Source organism: Gadus chalcogrammus, chromosome 10 (assembly GCF_026213295.1).
Source record: "Gadus chalcogrammus isolate NIFS_2021 chromosome 10, NIFS_Gcha_1.0, whole genome shotgun sequence".
In the NCBI taxonomy this organism is placed as follows: Eukaryota; Metazoa; Chordata; class Actinopteri; order Gadiformes; family Gadidae; genus Gadus; species Gadus chalcogrammus.
Window position 1 is genome coordinate 8,437,962 of NC_079421.1, and position 23,372 is coordinate 8,461,333.

The 23,372-nt window shown below is 43.8% G+C and overlaps 1 protein-coding gene across 1 annotated transcript; it reads left to right on the forward strand.

Moving 5' to 3' along the window:
* The first annotated feature begins 1,941 nt into the window (after window positions 1-1,941).
* Window positions 1,942-5,527, forward strand: nkx1.2lb (NK1 transcription factor related 2-like,b). The gene is made up of 3 exons (XM_056601150.1): window positions 1,942-2,205; window positions 2,910-3,162; window positions 4,817-5,527. Exons 1-3 carry the CDS (start codon window positions 1,942-1,944, stop codon window positions 5,521-5,523), a joined length of 1,224 nt encoding a protein of 407 aa, XP_056457125.1. The 3' UTR covers window positions 5,524-5,527.
* The last annotated feature ends 17,845 nt before the right edge of the window (window positions 5,528-23,372 follow it).

Genomic DNA, 23,372 nt, shown 5'->3' on the forward strand with positions numbered 1-23,372 from the left:
GGCTAATCATGTCCAGTCCTCTCAGAAATGGCTGCTCATTGTTTAAGCCATTATTGTCCTCAACTTCTAATTTCTTCCTTCTAAAGGATCATTGACCAGGGTAATTAAATTGAGCTGACCTTGTGTATCACGGCTGGAGCGCTGAGAGAAATGTCCCATTACGATAGGACCCCCCCCCCCCCCCCCATAACAATATAAAACTATGTTGTCTCAGCCTACAACACTAATATAATTTTTTTCTCTGATGAAAATGAGAGCCAAAGGAATATAACGCCTATAGGATTAGACTAAACACGTTGCGTGTTAAATCAAAATCCAATTCTGTGGTCTATTATTTTCTGGCATAGTAATGACTACCAAGGATTAGGAATCAATATTTCACTGCGGCTGGGACATTACCGGGTTTATTCAGTCCGTAATTGAGTTTTGGGGAGAGGGTCCTGCCCCTGTAATTTGCATTAAAGATAAGGGATGGCGTGATCTAGGACTATTGCAGCGGCTCTCAAAGGAGAATGTTTGGAGTGGCACAAATAAACAGATGAATTCACCAAGTTGCTCGTCACTTGGGATAGTTTTATGTTAACAGTTGAGGTCCAGTTCAGTGTTATCTCCAGTCAGGGCTACTGAAGAACCTAATAACAAATGTAGAGAATAGCTCGTATTAATACTTTGTATTATGTATGTGTTTCCTTATTAGTTAGTTATTATAAATCCATAATAAGCCACAAACCCACAGACAGGTGTGCATTGTTATGTTATTAATAGTTATTTCATACTTGTATGGCGGGTGTGATCTTCGTGTAGGCGGTGCATCGGTCATGGGATGGGGTTTCTTCCTGCGTTTCAAGTGACCCCGCGTGTCTGCTAGAGCGCGCGGACCTGAGATAATTGGCCATTAGTGAAGTGGGATTAATTTGTAGCCAATTACACCAAGATCAGCTGAAAAGGACTGCATAAATAAAGGCGTTGTTTTAAAGTGACCGTTGGTAGGGGGGGGGGGGGGGGGGAGAGAGAGAGAGAGAGAGAGAGAGAGAGAGAGAGAGAGAGAGAGAGAGAGAGAGAGAGAGAGAGAGAGAGAGAGAGAGAGAGAGAGAGAGAGAGAGAGAGAGAGAGAGAGAGAGAGAGAGAGAGAGAGAGATTCGTGACACTATTGAGGTTCAGGTCCTCGAGGGGGCAGTTAAAACCAAAACAGAGAGTCTCGACTTGTGATGCATGAGCACGAGCGAGTCGAGTCTAACCAAACCAGATCCGGGACGGAGACCGGGAGAGAGAGATCACCGTCCTATCCACCCCCTGCCGTAGCCTGGCGAGCGCACTCACCGGTAACCGGACAGCCACAAGGTTCGCTGACCCGTTCTCCGCCGGAAACAGAACTGACTGTTCGCGTCGATTGGCTTTATTGTTCGTTGTTTTTTTGCCGTTGGCCCCCGTTTACCGAGACGGTCTCACCAAGGAGCTCCACGGAGGAGCAGACGGAGGAGGAGGATCGGGAGAGGCAGGAGGAGCAGGAGGAAGAGGAGGAGGTACACGGAGGAGCAGGAGGAGGACGAGGTACACTGAGGACGAGGGCGGGATGGAGATTCCACGCAGAACGTTTCTTTTAACTCTAAAACTGGAAACCGTTCTCCGTTAATTCGTCCGATACTTCGCTCCGAAGGACTCCCAGCGAAGACAAGAATTTGCAGTTCGGAAACTTTTATTTTGTAAACAGGACGGACGGCGGTCCTTTGATCTGAAGCCTTCAAAGGCAAACTTTGGCGCGCATCGTGAAATGTCCCGGGAAGCGTCCTCTGGTCATCATATCTAAAGTTAAGATTGTAGATCTATAAAGGTCCGGGCTATGAGTAGACATCGTTAACGTTAACGTAGACCAGTGCTGCTCCATATTAACCATTAAGAAACAGCCTCCCCGTATGGGTCAACTGGGAGAGAAGTGACGCAATGAGCCGGGACAGACTGGGAATGGGAACAGGGGAAGCGGCCCAACACACGGCGACTGGGACTGTCGGGAGTCCGGAGAGCGAAGACACATTGGACGGCTCGAGTGCCATGGATAAACGAGCTTTCTGTCCCCCTGCTGTCAGAGACCCCAAGCCAGCAGAGAGCCACGCCGAGTCCCCCCGGGGCAGACCGGACCGGGCCGACCCCCCCCGGGGCCGACCGGATCGGGTCGGAGCGGACGGCGCGTTGCCCGCCCCCCAGCAGGTAGGAGCACCATGCGCCATACCGCTGATAATAATCATATTAAACTATTAGTCTGGCTAGGCCTACTCCTACTAAATATAAGATATGCTTTTTACAAAGTAATGACTTGTAATTGACAAAAAATAAAATAACGAATATAAATCATATTGAAAGTATTTTAAAACATTAGGAAATGTTAACATGTCGGTTAACTTTCGCACTATTCAAGACTGAAAATATGCGTGTTTTTAAAATGAATAAATTAATAGGACTTACATGTGTAGATTTCTCTAGTAGCACCTAATGACAGTAAGGCAATTACAGTATTATTGAGCTAATACATTATTGCAAACATTTATGTGTTTAAGTTTTATTTCGGAGAGATATTATAGCATACGTATTGGGCTTTCGTTGACCATTATAATAACCGAAATAATTATGAGTAGTGTTGACAACATTAACAATAGCATACTAATGATTAAAATAGGCATAATAATACTGCTACTTCAACTTATAGGCCTACTAATAGGCTACCTACTTCGACTTAAACTAATAATACAACTAATAATAATAAGAAGAAGAAGCAACAATAATAATAATAATAATTATTATTATTATTATAATTATAATTATAGGATCATTATTAAACTAAGAAGTAGAATAGGCCTAATAATAATGGTAATATAGGCCTAATAAATAACAATTTATTGAACTTTCCTTATTAGGCGTCAATAGGCCCCACCGGACCAGCGGGTCACAGAACCACTTCGTTCTCGGTTCTGGATATTCTGGATCCCAACAAATTCACCAGTAACCGGAGACCCGCGAGCCACCGTCTGGACGCGGAGTTCGGCGCCGAGAAGCGGAGGAGGGGAGCGGGTGGAGAGAGCGAGGAGCAGCAGCCCGTCTCAGACCACAAGAGCCGCGCGGAGGAGTACGACCCCATCGTGGGCAGGAAGCCCGCGGCCGGGATCCACAGTAAGCTTTGACACTTGATGGATATCTTAGATCACTTCTGCAGTCTAGTTTTAAGGGTGAATCGACTTCATCTTCCTAAATTGGGTGCATTTTAAAGGCCCAACCTGCGGTCCCGATAACAAGTCGAGTCCTGCGTTGTAGCCTAATACAAACTTCAAATTAAGGCCAGAACAGTGTTCCGGGTTTGTCCATCTTTATTTGATGACACTATGTTTTCGTTGGTTACTTTATAGTTGCAGAGCAAATCAATATATATATAAATTCACTATCTTCTGTCACAATGCATTTATATTTCCTCATCCAACAGCAATCGTAAAAGATGTATGTTACATCTTACAGTTCTCTGGATGAATAGCCAACCAACAACTTTTGAGTAAAGTAAATTAGAGGCGCTCGATGGGCCAACTAGAGAGAGAGGACGACAACGACGACGACGACGACGCATGTGTGTGTATGGGGGGATTACCGGATATTGGAAATCTGACATGTGTATAATACGACACAATTAAATACGATATAATTATTAATGATAATGCAATGCTATAGCCTAAATGTTTTCTTGGTAGTGATCTAAGCCTAATTAGCCTAGTTTTTTTGGTCACTTCAGTAATGAATAACTGTTATTAAAATCGAGGCTATTTGGAATGACTAACTAGCCCTATCCTTTCAGATGAATAACATAAAAAGATTTATGATGATGATCGATAAAAACAAGTTCAAATTGTCCCCAACACAGGAAATATGAATGCAATAAGCTATTTCCGATTCATATTTATTTGAAATATTCAGCCTTTAGTTTGAAGATAAATTTAGCTATAATAAGAGAGTTCGATTATCTGCGTAAAAGAACCTCTTAACTACTCTTTCTTCACTCTCCCTCTGAGCGGCGAACATGAAAATCAGTATAATGGCACAACATGCAAAGTGTCTCTTTTGTCTAATTTATGTGGAAGGTTTCCTTTTTGAACGAGAGTCCCGATCAATCTACACTAATTACACTGTATTTAGTAAACATTTTCGATTAAGCAAATTAGTCCCTCACCGCAAGCAAATTGCCCTGCTTTGGACTTCCGGTCTTCTCCACGTTGCAATTTAGTTAACGGTATTTTAAGGTGAAAGATCTGTAAAATACATTAGGGTACATTAAGTAGCCCAATATAGTTAGCCCTAGTTACCGTTATTATTATTTTATGTTATGTATTTTCTAATTTTCTTTCTCGTTCATAATTGGTCCTTGTATTATGTGTGTAGTTCTTAACTTTTTTGGAGGAAAGCAAATCATAAATATTTCACAAGAACTCTGCAACAGTAGCACTCTATGCAACTTTTATTTAATAAAATATAGCATGGATGTCTTGGAGAATACTTTTTCCAATGTTTGAACGAAATAGGCAGATCACCAACATCTTGATCCTTCTCCTCTGGGAGACGATGCAGGCTGTAAGGTTTAAGTAGGAACTTCCAATGGGAGTTAAGACTTCAGCTGAGACATGCGTGCGTGCGTGCGTGCGTGCATGCGTGCGTTTGTGTGTATGTGTGTGTGTGTGTGTGTGTGTGTGTGTGTGTGTGTGTGTGTGTGTGTGTGTGTGTGTGTGCATGCGTGCGTGCGTGCGGTTCTACATGGGACTCATCCAGTGTGTGCATGTTCCCTCAGAGGAGGCCTATGTGTACAGGGGCCCCGATGAGAACGAGTTCCAGCACCGGGCCCCCACTCCGGACTCAGAGGCCCCTGACGAGCCTTACAGCAGCGAGGAGAGCAACTCGGCCCCGCCCAGCGGGGGGGAGGAGGCCGGCCTCCACCACATGGACCCGGCCCGCGACACCAAGAGCCCCGGGGGGGGGCCAGGCCCGGGGCCTGGCTCGCAGCAGGGGAAGCCCAAGAGGAAGCGCTCCGGCTCCGACTCCAAGTCGGGGAAGCCGCGGCGGGCGCGAACGGCCTTCACCTACGAGCAGCTGGTGGCGCTGGAGAACAAGTTCAAGTCGACGCGGTACCTGTCGGTGTGCGAGCGGCTGAACCTCGCCCTGTCGCTGTCGCTCACCGAGACGCAGGTCAAGATCTGGTTCCAGAACCGCCGGACCAAGTGGAAGAAGCAGAACCCCGGGGCGGACACCAGCGCCCCCACCTCGGGGGGCGGGGGGGGCGGGGGGGGCATGGGGGGCCTCAGCCCTCTGAGCCAGTCTCCCCCCATGGGGGGCCACCTGTCCATGCACGGGGGGGGCTATGGTGGGCACCACCATGGCCCCGCGGGGGGGCTGGTGCAGCTGCCCTTCCTGACCTCTAGCCACGCCGCTGTGCTCTCGCCCTTCATGCTGGGCTCCCAGACCTACGGGGCCCCCACCTTCTACACCACACACCTGTAGACACGACCCGGGACCACCTTCTACTCCACACACCTGTAGACACGACCCGGGCCCCCACCATCAACCCCACACACCTGTAGACAGCACCACTTAGACAGATAAAGAGGAAGCCCCACTGCCATCGTTTCTTAGGCCTGACAACACAGCTGCCTTCTCCATTCCATCTTATACACAACAGAAAACACCCCAAAATATCCCCCTGATCTGTAACTCATACAGGACACTGCAGCTCAGATATAGCAGGATTAAGGAGAATACACTTTTTATATGGATAGGTTTTCTGTTCATTTGGGTTTTCTGATGTAGCACAAGACTGTCCCAAACACAACGGACTGCATGTGGAGCCGCCATAATAAGGGCAAAACGGGATTTAACGTTTTTTTATGTCCGTTCACATTTTGTCACTAAATTCTACGGAAGGGAAATGATAGCGATTCGATCCGATAAGTAAAGAATAATTTTCCTACCGATGTTTTCCTTGAAATTTGTTATTTTAATAGATTGTGAAATAATAGGCCTACCTATACAAATGTAAATATGTCAATGTTAGCTTTTAAATGGAATGCTACTTTAGATTGAATAACATAAATGTTGCTTTTATTGTTTTGAATAATAATGTTGATATTGAACGTTCATTGTGGAATGGCTTTCCCTGATTTAAGTAGGCTACCATGTAATCTGCGACGATTTCAATTGAAATAACTTTTGTTATTTATGAGATTTGTTGCTATAGTTTCCACAAACAAATCTTAGTTGATTGATTCTTCATCTGAATATTATATAGGTGTTTAATAAAAAATAATAAATCATTACCTTCAGGTCTAATAAGCTTAATCTTTTAATTACTCTTTCGATTAAAATGGGGGCCTGGAAATATTCGACTGGGTTCTTAACACGCAGTTTTCAAAAGAAATAAAATATTGTTATTTGTATTAATTATAATAATAATAATAATAATAATAATAACAATAATAATAATAATAATAATAACTAATTAAATAATTATTAAATTAGTGAGGCTTCAGTTTTTTACTGTCGGCTATGTTCCCTTTGCCTAGGCTACTATATATGAAGGTAGGCTATATTGTAGATAGGTAGGGTCTATATATTGTATATATATATATAGGTATATTGTGTGTATTCTCTCTCTTTCTCTATATATATATAGGCCTATATATATATATATATATATATATATATATATATATATATATATATATATATATATATATATATATATATATATATATATATATATATATATATATATATATATATATAGGCAGGTGAGGAGGTAGCTGGTTGATTTGATTCATTCAATCATTAATGTAACCTTTACGGACAACCAGCTAGTTATTTGTCGGTGTCTCTACTTTATGTCAACACACAATAGCAATCTCCGTTTGAAAAAAGAAAGGAATTGCGTCACACCATCAGCAAATTATTTAAATTCCCTTATTGGCTTATATATGTTTTTATGGGACTTATGTCACCATATGATAGATATTCAAGATGTCATTGGTTTGGCGGCATGATGCTGTTGTCTATCGCAGGAAGGTGTCGTTCAGTTAGGGATATTAGTCAAATGATATTAGTTTTAGGGATATTAAAGGATATTAGTTAAATTATATGAGTTAAGGGACATTAATGGATAGCCTATTAGTTAAAGATATGAGTTAAAAGATATGAGTTAAAGATATTAGTCAAAGGATTTTGGTTAAAGGATATTAGTTAAAGGGATATTAAAGGATATTTGTTAAAGGCTATCAATTAAAGGATATGGAGGCACGTGAAGGAGGTCATCATTCATCTCCTAGGTGAACAAACCTCCTCAGCTGGACGACGGTCGGAAATCTACTCTGCATTGAAATGATAGTTAAAGATTATAGGTGATAATTAAGGAAACGATTTAGTAAATATATCTTACGCCATATAATGTCTTTACACACACACACACACACACACACACACACAGACACACAGACACACGCACACACACACACACACACACACACACACACACACACACACACACACACACACACACACACACACACACACACACACACACACACACACACACTGAACCCATGTTCCTGCATAGTAGTAACACTTCAAAATATGGTTAAAAACGTCACCACTTCTAATAATATAATAATGTTATCCCCAGTAACGAGGAAGGCCGCCGTGTTTGATGTTGTTAGTGACGTCAGGTCGGAGTTCTGGAATGACTCCGAATTCCCGCCCTGGACTCCGAGCTGGACAACCGCTCAATTATTATTGTGAATTCGTGTTACCTTCGGAGTTGTGTTGAACACAGCGCCAGGTCCGCTCCGCCCCCTTGGCCACTCCTCATTGGTGGAGAATATAAATATAGCCTACTATGGAACACTAAATAAGAAGAGGTCATTGATAAATACGAGGTAGACTTATTATTTAACCAATATAATTATTTTTTTAATATAAATTAACTCAAACGTTTTAAACCACTCCAATTTCTGCTTGATAGCCTTTAACAAAAAAATATAGGCCCTAACCGAAAGATTAGACACATGTTCTTCAGTGGAAACAACACATAATTTCCAAATTGAACAATACGCCTGTTTATCAAATGTGAAGCATCAAACAATCGATATTCACCAGCTAACAAGTAGCAATTGCGCAACTTGTTAGTGAACTTGTTTTGCTTGTATGATGCATAATGCCCATAGATATAATATATTATTGTAGTGTAACCTGCATTGCTGTTAAGTGAAAAAGTTAATTAAAATCATAGCAAACAAATGAAATGTTTATTTTAGATACGCTGCTTGTCTTAGACCAACACACATTATACAATGCAAATGTAGGCCTATAATATATTAAACTTCAAATGTTTAATAGTGTGTAGTTGAATGAGCCAACTTATGTGTTTTTACAATAAACATTAATAACCTACTCACAAATCCATTAACTTAACAAGAATATTTACATTACATTTAAAACGTCATAATATTTAAATGGGTAAAACTCGGGGTTGTGCTTAGCGGGAAAATTAGGTTGATGTTAGGGTTAAAGGTCTCATGACACGATTAGCGTTACAAGCCGTTTTGGAAATCTGCCCATTATGACATCACAGGTGGGCGTGTCCACCTAGATGTGTACTTTATAGATCAGCCTACCAGCCTACCCAGTGGACAGTAGCAAACATTGCTCATCTATCCAACACATATCTAGGTGGACACGCCCACCTGTGATGTAATAAGGGGCAGATTTCCAAAACGGCTTTTAACGGCTAGTCAGACCACACCTGGTAGCATGTCATGGGACCTTTAAGGTTAGACGTTTTCATACATCTGATCCTGATGTTTAGGTCTTTTCAGACATCTTATCCTGATGTTTTCGTTTTTTCAGACGCCTGATCCTGATGTATAGGTCTTTTCAGACATCTGATCCTGATGTCTAGGCGTCTTCAGACGTCTTATCCTGATGTTGAGGCGTCTTCAGTCGTTTTATCCTGATGCTTTCCTTCTTTACGCTGGATCTCGGCTCGGCTTCATTCTCGTTGCAGGTCTACAGTGTTATACATGACCAGCCCCAGTACAACCAGGCCCAAATGTAGCACATGGTCATGAGCCAATCAGTTCAGCACATAGTTAAACTGATTAGAGAACTTCTCATGTTTTCTACTGTCAATCTTAGTCATCACCTCAGTCATTTGCCGCATCGAGCTCCTGGGGACACGACAAGGAGGTGGGGGAAAACTAAAAAGCATTACAACTACTCTGTTCATATAATAGCAGTTATTACAGTCTAATGAAATAAATCAGCACTACTTATGCAGCAAAATTAATTATTATTAATTATTATAAAACTTTATTTTCCAGCCTGGACCAGGAGTTGTTGGCACTCTTCTTCCGATCGCTGAGGTTGGGGTACTTCCCCTACCCCTTTCCTTTCCCCAGCAGCCTCTTGGAGCCCAGGTCTTCTCCCATCGCCGCCTCGATGTCCTGCATCAGCTCCACATCCTGCCAAACGAACATCCACAAAAAAGCTTCAATCCAAGTAGGGCATTTTCGTTCAATTACCCGTCAGCCAAAGATAAATAACTTTGATTTAACTTTGTCAATGATCCAAGCCCAGTAGGCGAAATGGTTCTTGTGATATTACAGACGTTGTAATCCCTTAATTGTCTTGGTTCTAGTGATCAGATAGATGATAGGTACCAATAGGTCTTGTCGCTGTTGGTGAGTGTGAAACCATCAGGATCAATTAAAGAGGCTCATTAAGGATGCTCATTGTTATTTTGGTGTTGACTTCATATGATACAAGAAAAAACAATGTCGGATTTTATGAAGAAAAAAAACATGGCATTGTACATAAATCCCTACTATTATTGTCGATTCTTAGTAGTTAAGTGATTTCATCTTTTATCATTTTATTACTGTAATACAAAGTTAAACACACCCTTTGTTACGCCTAGAATGAGACCAGAAGTTGGTAATTGTATAGACCATCAATTGGATAAACAGGCAAAGTTCCATATTGTGTGGTGTATGAAAAAGGTCAGTTGTTCCCACCTTATCTAACCGTTCACATCTTTCACTGCCATCTGCTCATTCCAGCAATTATTGAACCAAATGCTGTTTTCATTGACATAAGTTGGCAGATTCCGTCTACATTTTGTAAAATGTTTTCCAAGTAATTATCAAATAAAGCAGTTTTCAGTGCCAAATAATTATAGTCTAAATCAAAAGGCAATTTGAGCTAATTGTGTATCCCTCTGCAATTACAGCAGCTCAGGACTGCTTGCGTGTTTGCCGACACACGCGCTAAGCGTTTAACCGATCACAACAGAGTGGGCCAGCGAGGGACAGGACCACCTTCTACCTTGGGTTCAAAGTGTTTTTTGAAGAAATTAACAGTTGTATAATAATAATAATAGTGTATTTTTAACATTAAAGTATTTACCATATTCAAATAATATCCCCAAATGAAATTTCTAACTTCAGTAAGTGCAGAATAGGACTCCTTTAAACACAAACCTTGGGTCTTTTGTGAGTCTGTGCTAACATTAGCTCGACTGTCAAAACGCTGCTTTGGTGTCTTTGAGTACGAGTCAGTGAGTGAATGTGTGAGTGAGTGAATCTGTGTGAGTGAGTGAAGCTTGACCCTGGTATGGGCCTTTCAAGTAGGCCAACCCTTTATTACACACAAACACAGACTAAGAATTATAGTGTTAACGAAAAGCAGCTGGTGTGTTTAAGAGATTCATTACTGCTTAAAAAGCTATGGCTCAACTTACACTCTGAGCCATTGTGTGTGTGTGTGTGTGTGTGTGTGTGTGTGTGTGTGTGTGTGTGTGTGTGTGTGTGTGTGTGTGTGTGTGTGTGTGTGTCTGTCTGTGTGTGTGTGTGTGTGTGTGTGTGTGTGTGTGTGTGTGTGTGTGTGTGTGTGTGTGTGTGTGTGTGTGTGTGTGTGTGTGTGTGTGTGTGTCTGTGTCTGTGTGTATTGTCTTTGTATTAGTGTGAGCTTAAATGTGTCCTCCATCGCATAGCCAATGTAATCGGAATGTGGTTTTCAACACCTTTTTTGTGATTTCTCATTTCGAAAGCTTGAGATTTGAGACAATCACAAGGTCAAAGAATGTCACTGCCTTGGGAGAGTAAGACGTACAAGACAAAACATAGAGTGTGATAATCAGAGAAATTACGACATTAAAAACAGAGCCAGAGAGTAGACAGACAGACAACCACAGTGAGTCTTCTGGTCAATCAGCGGTGCAGCAGGATGCTTTGCTCTGTCAACACCTCTTAGCTTCTCAAGCTGAGGTACATGGGTTGGAGTTTGTGTGTGTGTGTGTGTGTGTGTGTGTGTGTGTGTGTGTGTGTGTGAGTGTGTGTGTGTGTGTGTGTGTGTGTGTGTGTGTGTGTGTGTGTGTGTGTGTGTGTGTGTGTGTGTGTGTGTGTGTGTGTGTGTGTGTGTGTGTGTGTGTGTGTGTGTGTGTGTGTGTGGTCTTTGGTCTATTCAAGCCTCTTACGGCTCACACACCGATTGATGTATGGCTTTTGAAAATATGCACATGGTTATTTGTGTGTGTATGTGTGTGTCTGTTTGTGTGCGTGTGCTCAGATCTAGTCTTACAACAGTGTCATTGAACGTGTATTCAACAACGCTTTTTGCCAGTTGATTCCAGGGATCTTTGAATTATTAAATAATTTGAGAGTATTTTAGCCAAATGCTAAAATAAGCTTGTACACACTTTCTTGAAATTTTGAATATTTGCTATAATAATATATGGCATCAATATTTGAGGGAAGTGTAATTCACTGTACTGGTGACTTGCTGACTGATTAATCAATAATGCAATTAGTAACAAAAGATGCCATTTCACAACCCACTGGACAGTGTGCCTTCAATTATAACAAGCACTGCACAGCGCGCACACAAACAGACAGACACACACACACACACACGCACACACACACACACACACACACACACACACACACACACACACACACACACACACACACACACACACACACACACACACACACACACACACACACACACACACACACACAAACACACGACACATCATTATCTCTCTTTGCAAACACTCATGCACGCAAGACCCTGGACTCCAAAATCCCACTGTCCGCTAGCAGAGAGCAGGATAATGAGGATAATGATCACTGCCTTTTCTTGCCTTTCCCATGATAATGTACGATATATTAATCCTATCAATGCCTGGTATCGTATAGAATTTATATTGCCTTATTCAACACAGGACAAACAAAAAATAGTAACAAAACATTGGAAAGTCTGTTAAAAAAATATCTGATGTAAAGAATGTTTGATCTGAATCTGTTCTCCCTCCCTGATAATGATACAGTTCTCCCTCACTGATAATGATACCGTTCTCCCTCCCTGTTAGCGATACCGTTCTCCCTCCCTGTTAGCGATAACGTTCTCCCTCCCTGATAATGAAACCATTCTCCCTGAATGGTTTCATTATCAGCCCCCCCCCGGGGGCAGAGCCTTCAGCAGGGCTGGGGGGCTCCGAGACTCTTGGGCTGGTCACAGGAGGAGAACATGAACCAAAAGAGCCATCAAAGAGAAGATAACCCTTTAATCATCCTGTGAGGCAACAAATACTGACCTAGAAGTGTCGTGCTAGCGGTTGGGAGCAACTCGTCGTGTGACATTCCGTGTGCATGCTAACATGCTAATGCTAGCAAAGCTAATGAGCAGCACGCTGAGTTTTGAGTCCCTGGACGCTTCGAAGAGGACTTGTGATTGGTTGAATAAAGAGGCTGATCGTATTATTTAGATTTTGAGTTATGGCGCCCTAAAGTGACTTTACTTTTTGGAGACCAGCTCCTATGAGTGGACCGACCCCTACGGCTCTGCATTGTACACCTTGGAAATGGTTAACGTCAGGAGAAGATAATTACCAAAAATCAATGGAAGAAGAATAAGACCCATGATAACAATAATGTGGCTTGACCACACTCAATGAATTTATACTTACATATCATTATGAACAGAAATGTATAAAATGTGCAAAAAAGAGCCATGTGCATGTAGGTGCACCAAATTAGGGATAATATTTGAATGTCCTAAATTTGAAAAACTTGACCAAAAAGTGACTATTTAGATAATGACATTTAAAGGCAAAACCCAGTGTCACCAAAATGAATGATTCTTATTATGGCAACCTGGACAAATGGTCTTATTGTTACACTTACATATATTGTCAGAACAAATTAACAAACATTTAAAAGACTAAGTTTATAGAATAGACCAAATCATTTGTTTTCAAGTTTAAGTTTATGTTTTTGCTTCATTCTCCCTGAAATTCTTATTATGTGAGTGCTGCAAGCAGAGCTTAAATATTGCTATACTTAGACTTGATTCTTTCTTTATTATTGTCGATAAACTTTGAGACCCTACTCCTTCTAAAAAATTTCACCTAGAGGATCAATTCCACTTCCATTCCAAAAAAAATTCTAATTAACTTGGAATCGCTCGCTACCGTTCAAAAATCACAAATATTTTACACTTTTTAATATATTAAAAAGTGTTGATTAGAGTGCTATTCTACTCTAATCAACACACAATGATCTTCAAATATATCTAAACCGATTTTCGATATCATTCATACTTTCTTCAAAATGAACAGTTTAATTTTAAACCGGCTTCGTATATTTCCTGTTGGTCTCGTTGCCGTTGAGGCTGAGCGTTATCACGTCAGCCGCTCTAGCCCACAGTGGCCATCAAAAAGCGAACCATTTCAGACGCTGCAGAGCCCAATGCCCACAATGTCAATATTTAACCTAGAATCACAATGTTTAGCTTCAACGATAACAGTATTTCTTTTTTCAATTGCGATTAAATGGATGATCGATCGGACATAAGATTGTTATATATCAGGCATTTGTGCTGCTTTTTTTTTTAAATGGTGTGCCTGTCAAGTCAATTCAATTTCATTTTGTTCAAGTCATGTTTACATTGTTTACTCCATTTAGACTTTTGAACTCTGTTCAAATCTTTTCATGTGATTTAAGCCATTCAACATTTCTTTACGTCTTCAATTAGGTGCCTTTATTCAAATATATTTTCATCCTAACTTTGCATTACAGCACACACCGCATTTTCTGCAGGAAATGCATGTTCTAGTTTATGTTTGATAGAAGTTTAGTTTGATTATATTGACACATGATCAGTTGGCCCATGACGCCCCTGCCAAAAGGATTTTGTGGCAACCCGGCCGTTGCCAATTAAGGAGATGAACAGCACCTGAGGAACAGGCGGAGAAGCAGCTTAAATAGCTTGCTTCTCCACTCATTCGGGGCGGGAGATGCCGGGAGAGGGAGCCACGTCGACCTCACCGACGGACCGGACCCAGAGACCCCTCACCCTTTTTGCCCCAGTGTGGAAGAAACCTGAGTTGCTGTGTGATTTCCCCTTTCTTTTGTGAGCTGCAGTAATAAAACCGTTGCACCGCAACCGTGCTCGAGCGTTTGTTTCGGGAATCGCAGCCGCCGACGACCGGGGTTGCCACAATATCTACTCATGTTCGACTCAAAGGCTGGTGAGTGAGTCTTTGAAAAGTCAAGGCAAGTTAAGTCACTTTTATTTATATAGCTCATTTAAATACAACAGTTGACCCAAAGCGCTTTACATTGACAGAAGTCAGGGTTGGGCAGGACAGTTGATAAAAGGGGCCCAGGGATACACAGGTCTTGACTAAAAAAGAAATGCATCAAATAAGTAGAAAGAAAGCAATATATATAATAAGAACAACATAGTGGTGGAAGTTGCGCTTTAGATGCCTTCACAAGTCCAGCGGAGGGCTCCAGTTTTCGCCGGCCAAGTCATGCGCTGTGATATGTGTGACAGCTATGTTGCACAACATTGCAGCTAAGGCTGGGGTAGCTTTGGTTGAACCGGAGGACATTGAGGACGATGACGACGAGAATATAATTTATTCGGTGGTGCAGTAGGCTTGCAGCGTTCAGTTGTAGGCCTAATGAATGACGGTGCCATCTTGCAGCCGAAGATTATGTACGCACAATTTTTGGCATATAAGTCGCTTCGAAAAATAAGTCGCAGGGCAAGCCAAACTACAAAAAAAACGCGACTTATAGTCCGGAAAATACGGTATGTCTTTAAATTAGACTTAAAAACTGACAAGGGTGGTAGAGGACTTGATGTGAGGTGGAAGGGGATTCCATAGGTTTGGGCCAGCAACAGAGAATGCCCGCTCACCTTTTAGTTTTAAGACGTGTACAGGGGACAGATAGGCGCTGTTTTGTGGATGTCCAGGTCAACCTGGTGGTTGTGGGGAAAGTGTGGGGAAAGCATTTAAGCAATATAAGGGGGGGGGCTAAGCCATTAAGAGTTTTAAAAACAAAGGGTAAAATCTTAACATCAATTCTGAATTTGACAGGGAGCCAGTGCAGCTGAGCCAGGACTGGTGTGATGTGCTCTCTCTTTTAGTGCGAGTGAGCATTCTGGCTGCTGCATTCTGGACCATCTGTAATTTGTGGATGTTAGATTGAGAAAGACCTGTGTATAAAATATTGCAGTAATCAAGTCTTGAGGTGATAAAAGCATGTATGAGAATTTCAAGATCACTCCGGGATAAAAGGACACTTTCGACCACACTATTGATTTGTTTATTAAAATTCAGAGAGCTATCCAGCATAATACCAAGATTTCTAACCACAGGGTGCACGTAAAAAGAGACCAATAACTGTTGTGTGTGGAACAAATGGTTGACAGACCCCTCTCTCACCTTGGGCCTGTGCAGGGACGCATTTGTCCTTTTCAAGTGATGCAGTGTGGCGGCCGCACAGGTAGATCCCTCTCCTCCTCCAGCCTCCTCCTCAGCCGTCTAGCGGTGGTGGAGGTGGAGACCACTGGGGATGGCCTCTTAGGTGGAACTCTCTTGGTGGGTGGTGCTGCAGAGGTGGATGCTGAGGGTTCAAAACCTGTACATGGAAAAAACACAAAGAAGAATGGTGGCTTCATTTAGTCACTGGCTAGCTTGAAGTTACTTTGAGTTTGTTGATTTGATAGATTCAGTTCATATGTTTACAATTTCTTTTTTTGTGGATTTGTTGAAACACACACTAGCCAATCAGAGAGTGAGGGACTTCTACAGCCACCCAGGTGCTCTTCAACCAACTGAAGGCCCATCCCACCTCCTGGCCATGGTCAGACTGTCCCCCCCCCCCCGTTCTGGCGGGGCCCCTCCCTCACTACAAGCCCCGTCTGAACTAAACCCGTCTCCTCCCGCTGACACCAGCATGTCTCAGTCCAGGAGACGCCGACGGGGCAGGACCTCGTCATACTGCATCCCGGCCCAGGAAGGAGAATTATCTGACTTTATTTCTCCGTTCTCCTATTGCTGCGTTGTAAAATGGAGCACTTGGAGCAGGCTGCTTATTGGATGAATGTTATGTACTTGCATTAATCATATTGTTTCTTGGTTGCTTCTTCATGGTTGAACTAACTTGTCAGTAGCTTTGGATAGAAGCGTCAGGTGAATAAATGTAATGTTATGTAATGTAGTTTGCACTTTTGTAAAATAGCAGCAACCAAATATTACAAAGATTGGCATATGCAAGGAATCAACACTGAATATACTGATGATGAAGAAATTAGGACTCATGGATGCTTGTACTATAAGAAAAGTGTGTGTGTGTGTGTGTCAGGGTGATTAGTGGGTTGGTTAATGATCTGCAGGGGCAATGCCAAATTAACAATGCAACCTCTTTAATGAGTCTCTGTTAGCCCCTGTACCCTGAGTTACAGCCATCATGCACACGTGTGCACAGACACGCACATCCTAAGAGGCGCACATGCACACACACACATAATCGGCAGCTTTGGGCCCTTGAGATACAATCTCACTACATTAGTGTCTAATTGATTGTGAACGGGCAAGGTGAGAGAAAAGAGCAATGCAGCCGCAGTGAGCAGGTAACAGGATGTGGAAGGGTGGTCCAATCTATGAGGAAATTAAGTTCACAATCCCACCTACAAACAAGCTAAAGTAGTGACAACAGAGAAGTACAAGTGCTATAAAAGTGCCTACAATGTACACCCTCTCAAAAACAACGTTGTATGTTTCCCTTTTACTGTTTATGTATTATATGTTAACAACCCCTTTTTTTAAGTTTTTTTTCTATCGCTTAAACTCTGTAGCACTTTGAGATTTCCGAATGTAAAGTGCTCTTCAAATTAAATATATTATTACACGCACACATAAACAGTCATACGCGCATGTGTACACACATGCATGCATGCACAAACCCACCCACGTGCACACTCAAGCACATACACGTAAACCAAGTGATGGCCAAAGAGATACATGCTGGAATATGGCTGACAATGCAATAAAAGGCTGTTCTATTGGAAGGCTTTATTGTGTGAATGCCTGGGGACAGAACACAGAACACAGCTTGGCTGTAGATAACGGTTTGAACAATGTGACAACCCGTCTATTGTGAACGAAACATAATGTGTGGCTGACATAGCAATAACACCCAGAGATGGTTAATGATGTGGACATTTGACCTATGACCTCTACTGACCTTAACGGCAGTGGATCACCATGCACTACGCATGTCCCACTGGAATACGACTTCAACACAGAAAGAAAGACAATTCAAGAAAAAGAGATACTGGAGCTAAACATCCTCGAGACAAGGTCCCGGGCTACACCATGGCAACCTGGTGTCACCAATGACTTAGCATTGACTGAATGGAACTGCTAATATGGATGAAATATCCTATTTAGATTTAGTCTGATCGATATCTCACTGTCAGTACTCGATAACTCGATCATTTTCTTTATTTTAAACTGTGTAAGCATTAAAATACAAGCTATTTTTAAAAGGCGGCTACTGCTGTGTAAACCATTAAATTGAACAAGATTGGTCATATTGGGGTATATAAATTCCTTATATTCTGCAGTACCCTGCAACAACCTGTCCTCAAAGAGTGATGATAGAGATCAGAGCGACAGTGAAATAGGATCAGGGGATCAACGAGAACTTTGATCTGTGATCCGACTCTGATCTGCTGCAACCCGACAGAAAAGGCCCCAAACAGTGTTGACGTACCCAAGAAGGTTATTTAAAGGCCTTAACTTGTCCAAATAAAACAATTTAAAAGAGGTCCCAGGCTAACCCCTGGGCTCCACACCTCTCTGAAGGCTGTGTGGGTTTTGGTCAGAGCGTGTGTTCGATTTAAAGGATTAGGGCGCAGGTATTCATTACGGCTGATTACTAAATGGAGGAAGACATAAAAGCACTTCTAAAACATAAAAGAATATACATCGAACATAATAAAACACAACTATCCCTATTGTAAATTGTGTGTGTGTGTGTGTGTGTGATTGTGAGTGTGAGTGTGAGTTGTGATTTGTGAGTGTGAGTGTGAGTTTGTTAGACTCACTGTACTCTTCTCTAAGGTAGTCAGGAATGTGGTGTTCAAACCATTCCTTCTCTGGAACTTCCTCAAAGTCATCCTCATCCCCCTCTTCATCATCCTCCTCCCCATCTGCAGCGGCGCGTGTGAGGCTGTACGAGGGGCCCTATCTTGCTTCCGGCGCAATTGACTTAATCACTGGCGCATGTGTCGTTGCTAGTTTGCAACTGGCGCAGAGCGTTCTTTTCCCTCCTGCGCCACGCGTCGGTAAATTAGGGAATGATCTTGCGCCCCAAGGGGCAGTTCGGCGAAAGGAGGAGGCGTGTTCTGGCGCAAATGTTCCCTGGTGCTATTTTGCAGTTTCAGAAACCACTTGCGCCACAAACCAGGAAATACCTGGTTTAAAGTCAGTGGCGCGTTGTTCAGATATTTTAATGGCGCATGCATAATGTTGCTTGTGCACCTCGCGCATCATCTACCTAGCCACACATTCTTGGGAAATTATTTGGGAAAGAGCAGCTGATACAGCGGTAATAAGTTGTACTTTTAAATCAATGCATATGCAAACACCCTACAGCAAACACATATTTTCTTGACACAGACATCGTGTACATGCCCATCATTTTTAGCATTGATGAGTATTTGATTGTGAGAAAACATTGTTTTACCGCGAGTGAGTGTTAAAAATAATGAATGAATGCGGGCGCGCGTGTGTGTTTGTGTAAAATAATTAATGAATGCGCGCGTGTGTGCGTCCATCTGTTTAAACACACGCAAACCGCATAATACAGTCCATGGTAATGTATATTAACGGGGGGACACATGCATATTAGGAACACATGTCGATAACGATAATGCATACAAAAAAAGAAACTATGTTTATAATGTATTGCGTACATATCATTAAATAGAACCACAGTTACCGCATATCATAGGTTATATCATATAAGTTTTCTTTGCCGAAATTTATTTGAGGACTGAGTTGTGGAAGAAAACCTTATTCCATGTGTGAATTATGCCATATTATTTGGCCATAAACTGAGCCATTTGAATTTTGAAATTCATGACTGCAGATGCGCTGTCAAAATATCAACTCGTCAGATTCAAATGCGCTCATGGCGCTTAACCCTCTTAGGGTGTTCGTTTTTTTGTTACACAGGAGGTGCTGCTGGGTCTGGTGGACCCATTGCCTTTTAATTTAACATAATCAAACTTTTTTTTAAATACTCACCAGATGGTTACTTCAACCCAATTGCAAGTAATATAAACAACACATATGTTAAATTTGTTCCCTTTACCTTTGTTAAATCACATTTATGAATAGAGGTGCTCCTCGTTTTTGTTTATTTTTGTATTAGAATGTAACAAAATAAGGAAAAGCATCATAAAACAGGCATAACTGGGAAATAATCAACATCATTAGAAATTGAAACATACTCAATAATATCTGTCTGAACAACACATTAAAGCCTTTGAACACGGTCATTATACGTATATCAGACTATACCACACAAGGGGCAGAGTCTCACTGTGTGTGTATTGCATACGTATTTTTTGCACTTGTTGCATGTATATTGTGTTTTTCTGTCCATCATGGGTCCACACACTTCACAGCGTTTCTGTTTGGCTAACAGGCTGGTCGTACATCTGGCTGCTCACGGGTTGGTCCTGGGGCTGGCTGCTTCCGGGCTGGTCCTGGGGCTGGCCGCTTGCGGGCTGATCCTGGGGCTGGCTGCTCGCGGGCTGGTCCTGGGGCTGGCTGCTCGCAGGCTGGTCCTTGGGCTGGCTGCTCGCGGACTGGTCCTGGGGCTAGCTGCTCGCGGGTTGTTCCTGGGGCTGGCTGCTTGCGGGTTGGTCCTGAAGCTGGCTGCTCGCGGGCTGGTCCTGGGGCTGGCTGCTCGTGGGCTGGTCCTGGCTGCTCACGGGATGGTTCTGGGGCTGGCTGCTCACAGGCTTGTCCTGGCTGCTGAAGGGTTAGCCTGAGGCTCTTTTACGTTTCGGAGCTGGCCGATGCAGATCCTCCTCTTCAAACTCAGTGTCGGACTCTGAATTTTCAGAAATGTTATCCTCACTTTCTGAAACTGTTTCCTCAGCATCACCATCAAAACCCTCTGTCTCTTCAAATATCAACTGTAAGGCAGTCTGAACAGAGAATCGCTTTGCCCTCTTGATCAGTTGTGGTATCAGTGGAGGCTTCTCCATTGAGGAGAGGGAGGAAGATCCTCCCTAACATTATTGAGAATAAAAAATGTAGATGCCCAGACTATTGTAATGAATTAATGCCCTTAAATATGACTACTTTATTGCATTTGAATATATAATGTTCGTTTCCCTGGGTAAAGGGACATTAGCACCCCCTATCGCTTATTGACAATTACTTCAGGGAGGAAGGTCCTCCGTCGCCCTCCGTTGACTCCCATTCATTTCCCCGAAAGTACTGGCGGCCGGTGGATAACATGGGTTTCAATGGGAGAGAGGAGGAAAGTCCTCCTCTGAGTGGGTGGGACCTTAAGGGGTCTGATTCGCGCAAAAATCTATCCGTCTGCCTTATGAACCAATAAGCAGGATCCCTGGATGTTGAGCAGCGTTGCCAGATTGGTCAGATTTCCCACCCAATTGGGCTACTTTTAACCATGTTAGGCTGGAAAAATTATCATTCGGCGGGAAATCTGCCCAATCTGGCAACGCTGTCGATAACAAACCCGGTCTGCATTGCCGCGGTGCTCAGTAAGAGACGCAGAGCAAGTGAAATCTGCGATAGCGAGATCCTAAATGTACAATGGAAACATTGGAAACGGAGGACATTGTTAACGTCTTATTAAAAAAAGCATTCCATTCATTGAGTTACAGTGCTAAGTTAGCGACCAAAGAAAGAGGTAGACCACTTCCCAAAATCAAGGTGACCAGAAGTAATGGCAACGTCATTGTTGTGAGTGCTACATGGTTTGCTAGGTACGCATGGCTTACTGGTAGCATTACAAGCAATCGACTTTATTGCTGGCCCTGTTTGCTTATGAATAATAGCAAATCTCCAACGTGGGCTGTTCATGGTTTCACTGATGTGGAAAATCTTGATAGGGCAACCAAACGCCACAAGTGTCAAGATCACGTTGGTGAGCACCAACGTGATCTTGACACCCGTCGAGATCTAGGCCCAATGATAGGCCCAGATTTTTTTATTTACTTTTACAAATCAATAGTAGGCCTGATTTGACAAATATGCTTTGCATCCTTTCCTTCTCAAATTACAGTGATGCCACTGGTGGCTTTGTATAAATTGTATTCACATAACTCCCTCCCTGCTATTTTGTAGTTCACCAAAACACCTTGAAATAACTTGAGTCTCACATTCTTATGCCACCATACACCAACAGTGCAAGCAGGCCAATGGCAACCAAGCGCGCAGTCCTTCCTCCCTCACTTTAAAAACCACCAGCCGCCACTGTGTGGTATGGAACCACGCTGACAGAGATTTTTTATAGTGTCAGGTCCCCAAGCTTGGTTCCCGCAAGACAGAGGGTGAAATGTGTGGGAATATGGGTTAAGATAGTGTTGGGTGCTCCAACGTTGCAACCTTGTGCGGGAACAGTGGGTGCAGCAAGGGCCCATTCACCTGCTTTCCTTCTCTCTCTCTCTCAAACACACACACACACGCACGCACGCACGCACGCACGCACGCACGCACGCACGCACGCACGCACGCACGCACGCACGCACGCACGCACGCACGCACGCACGCACGCACGCACGCACGCACGCACGCACGCACGCACGCAGGCAGGCAGGCAGGCAGGCAGGCAGGCAGGCAGGCAGGCAGGCAGGCAGGCAGGCAGGCGACAATGATTCAGCGAGTCATATGGCTCTCCCACACTGCGGTGCCGGAACGGGAGCGGGCCAGCCTGGTCCAGGGTCCACTAGCGCCGGATGGCCTATTTGGCCACCAGAAGTCTGTCCGTGAGAATCGTTCCCGGTTCGGGGCGATTCTCACGGGCTCCTCCCACCAGCAGGCCGGGAGGAAGCGGGGTCCAGGCCGGTCCCAGCGTTCCAGGGGACCGCCTCCGACTCCAGCCCCGGTGCCGCAGCAGCAGCAGCCGCAGCCGCCGCCACCGCTGACGGGTGGAGCAGCGCCAAGGACCGGGAAGTTCCGGAAGCTGGCTCCGACTTTTTCCTTCCCAAATAAAGAAAAAAGTAAAGACTGTTTGGCCCACCCTCAGCCCGGTGGCTGTAGGGTGGCGGTCGGACGGCGTGTTCACATGGCCTCTGGTTCACCTGCTTCTAAGAAGCGGCGTCCCTTGGAGCCTCGTGGACGGATCAGAGACTCGTTGCACGAACCCGTGGATACGGCCGCTTGTACCGGTCTCCTGGTTCCCCACATTATAGGTGAGGAGACGGGTCCGCGCGCTGTGGCTACAGCCTGTGGACAGCGCATGCGCATAGGTGCGGCGGCCGGACGGCTCGCTCCCTGTTCAGCGGTCACGAGCGCAACGTCTAGACAGCTCGTTGTTTTTACAGCGGCTGGTTCTGGTACGTCTCCTCCTACGCTCGCTGAGCCTCCTCCCTTTCATGGGAAGCCCCCCTTGGTTCACACGCAGTGTGGAGGCGGTATGGGCAGAGGAATACGGGTTATTCCTGGACGGTCTTCCTCAGCTGTCGGCTCGCCCTCTCTCCGACCGCTATGCGTGTTGGCAAGAGCGGTGCGTTCTGCCATCGTGGTTGGACACCACGTTGAGATGGGGCCATCCCATACAGTTCAAGCGTCGTCCCCCACCCATTATGGGGTTGGTGGAGACCACGCTACGGGACCTGGCTGCGAGCACGGCTCTGGCAGCAGAGGTGGCACGTCTCTTGGTAAAGGGGGCCATCACTGTCGTTCCCCCCCACGAGTCTCACCTAGGGTTTTATTCCCGCTACTTCCTGGTTTC

Bases quoted from the DNA above. Each gene is read 5' to 3' on its own strand.
- nkx1.2lb (XM_056601150.1), top strand. From the start codon at position 1,942: ATGAGCCGGGACAGACTGGGAATGGGAACAGGGGAAGCGGCCCAACAC. The intron at 2,206-2,909 runs GTAGGAGCACCA...TTTCCTTATTAG, and splicing joins CGTTGCCCGCCCCCCAGCAG to GCGTCAATAGGCCCCACCGG. The intron at 3,163-4,816 runs GTAAGCTTTGAC...ATGTTCCCTCAG, and splicing joins GCCCGCGGCCGGGATCCACA to AGGAGGCCTATGTGTACAGG.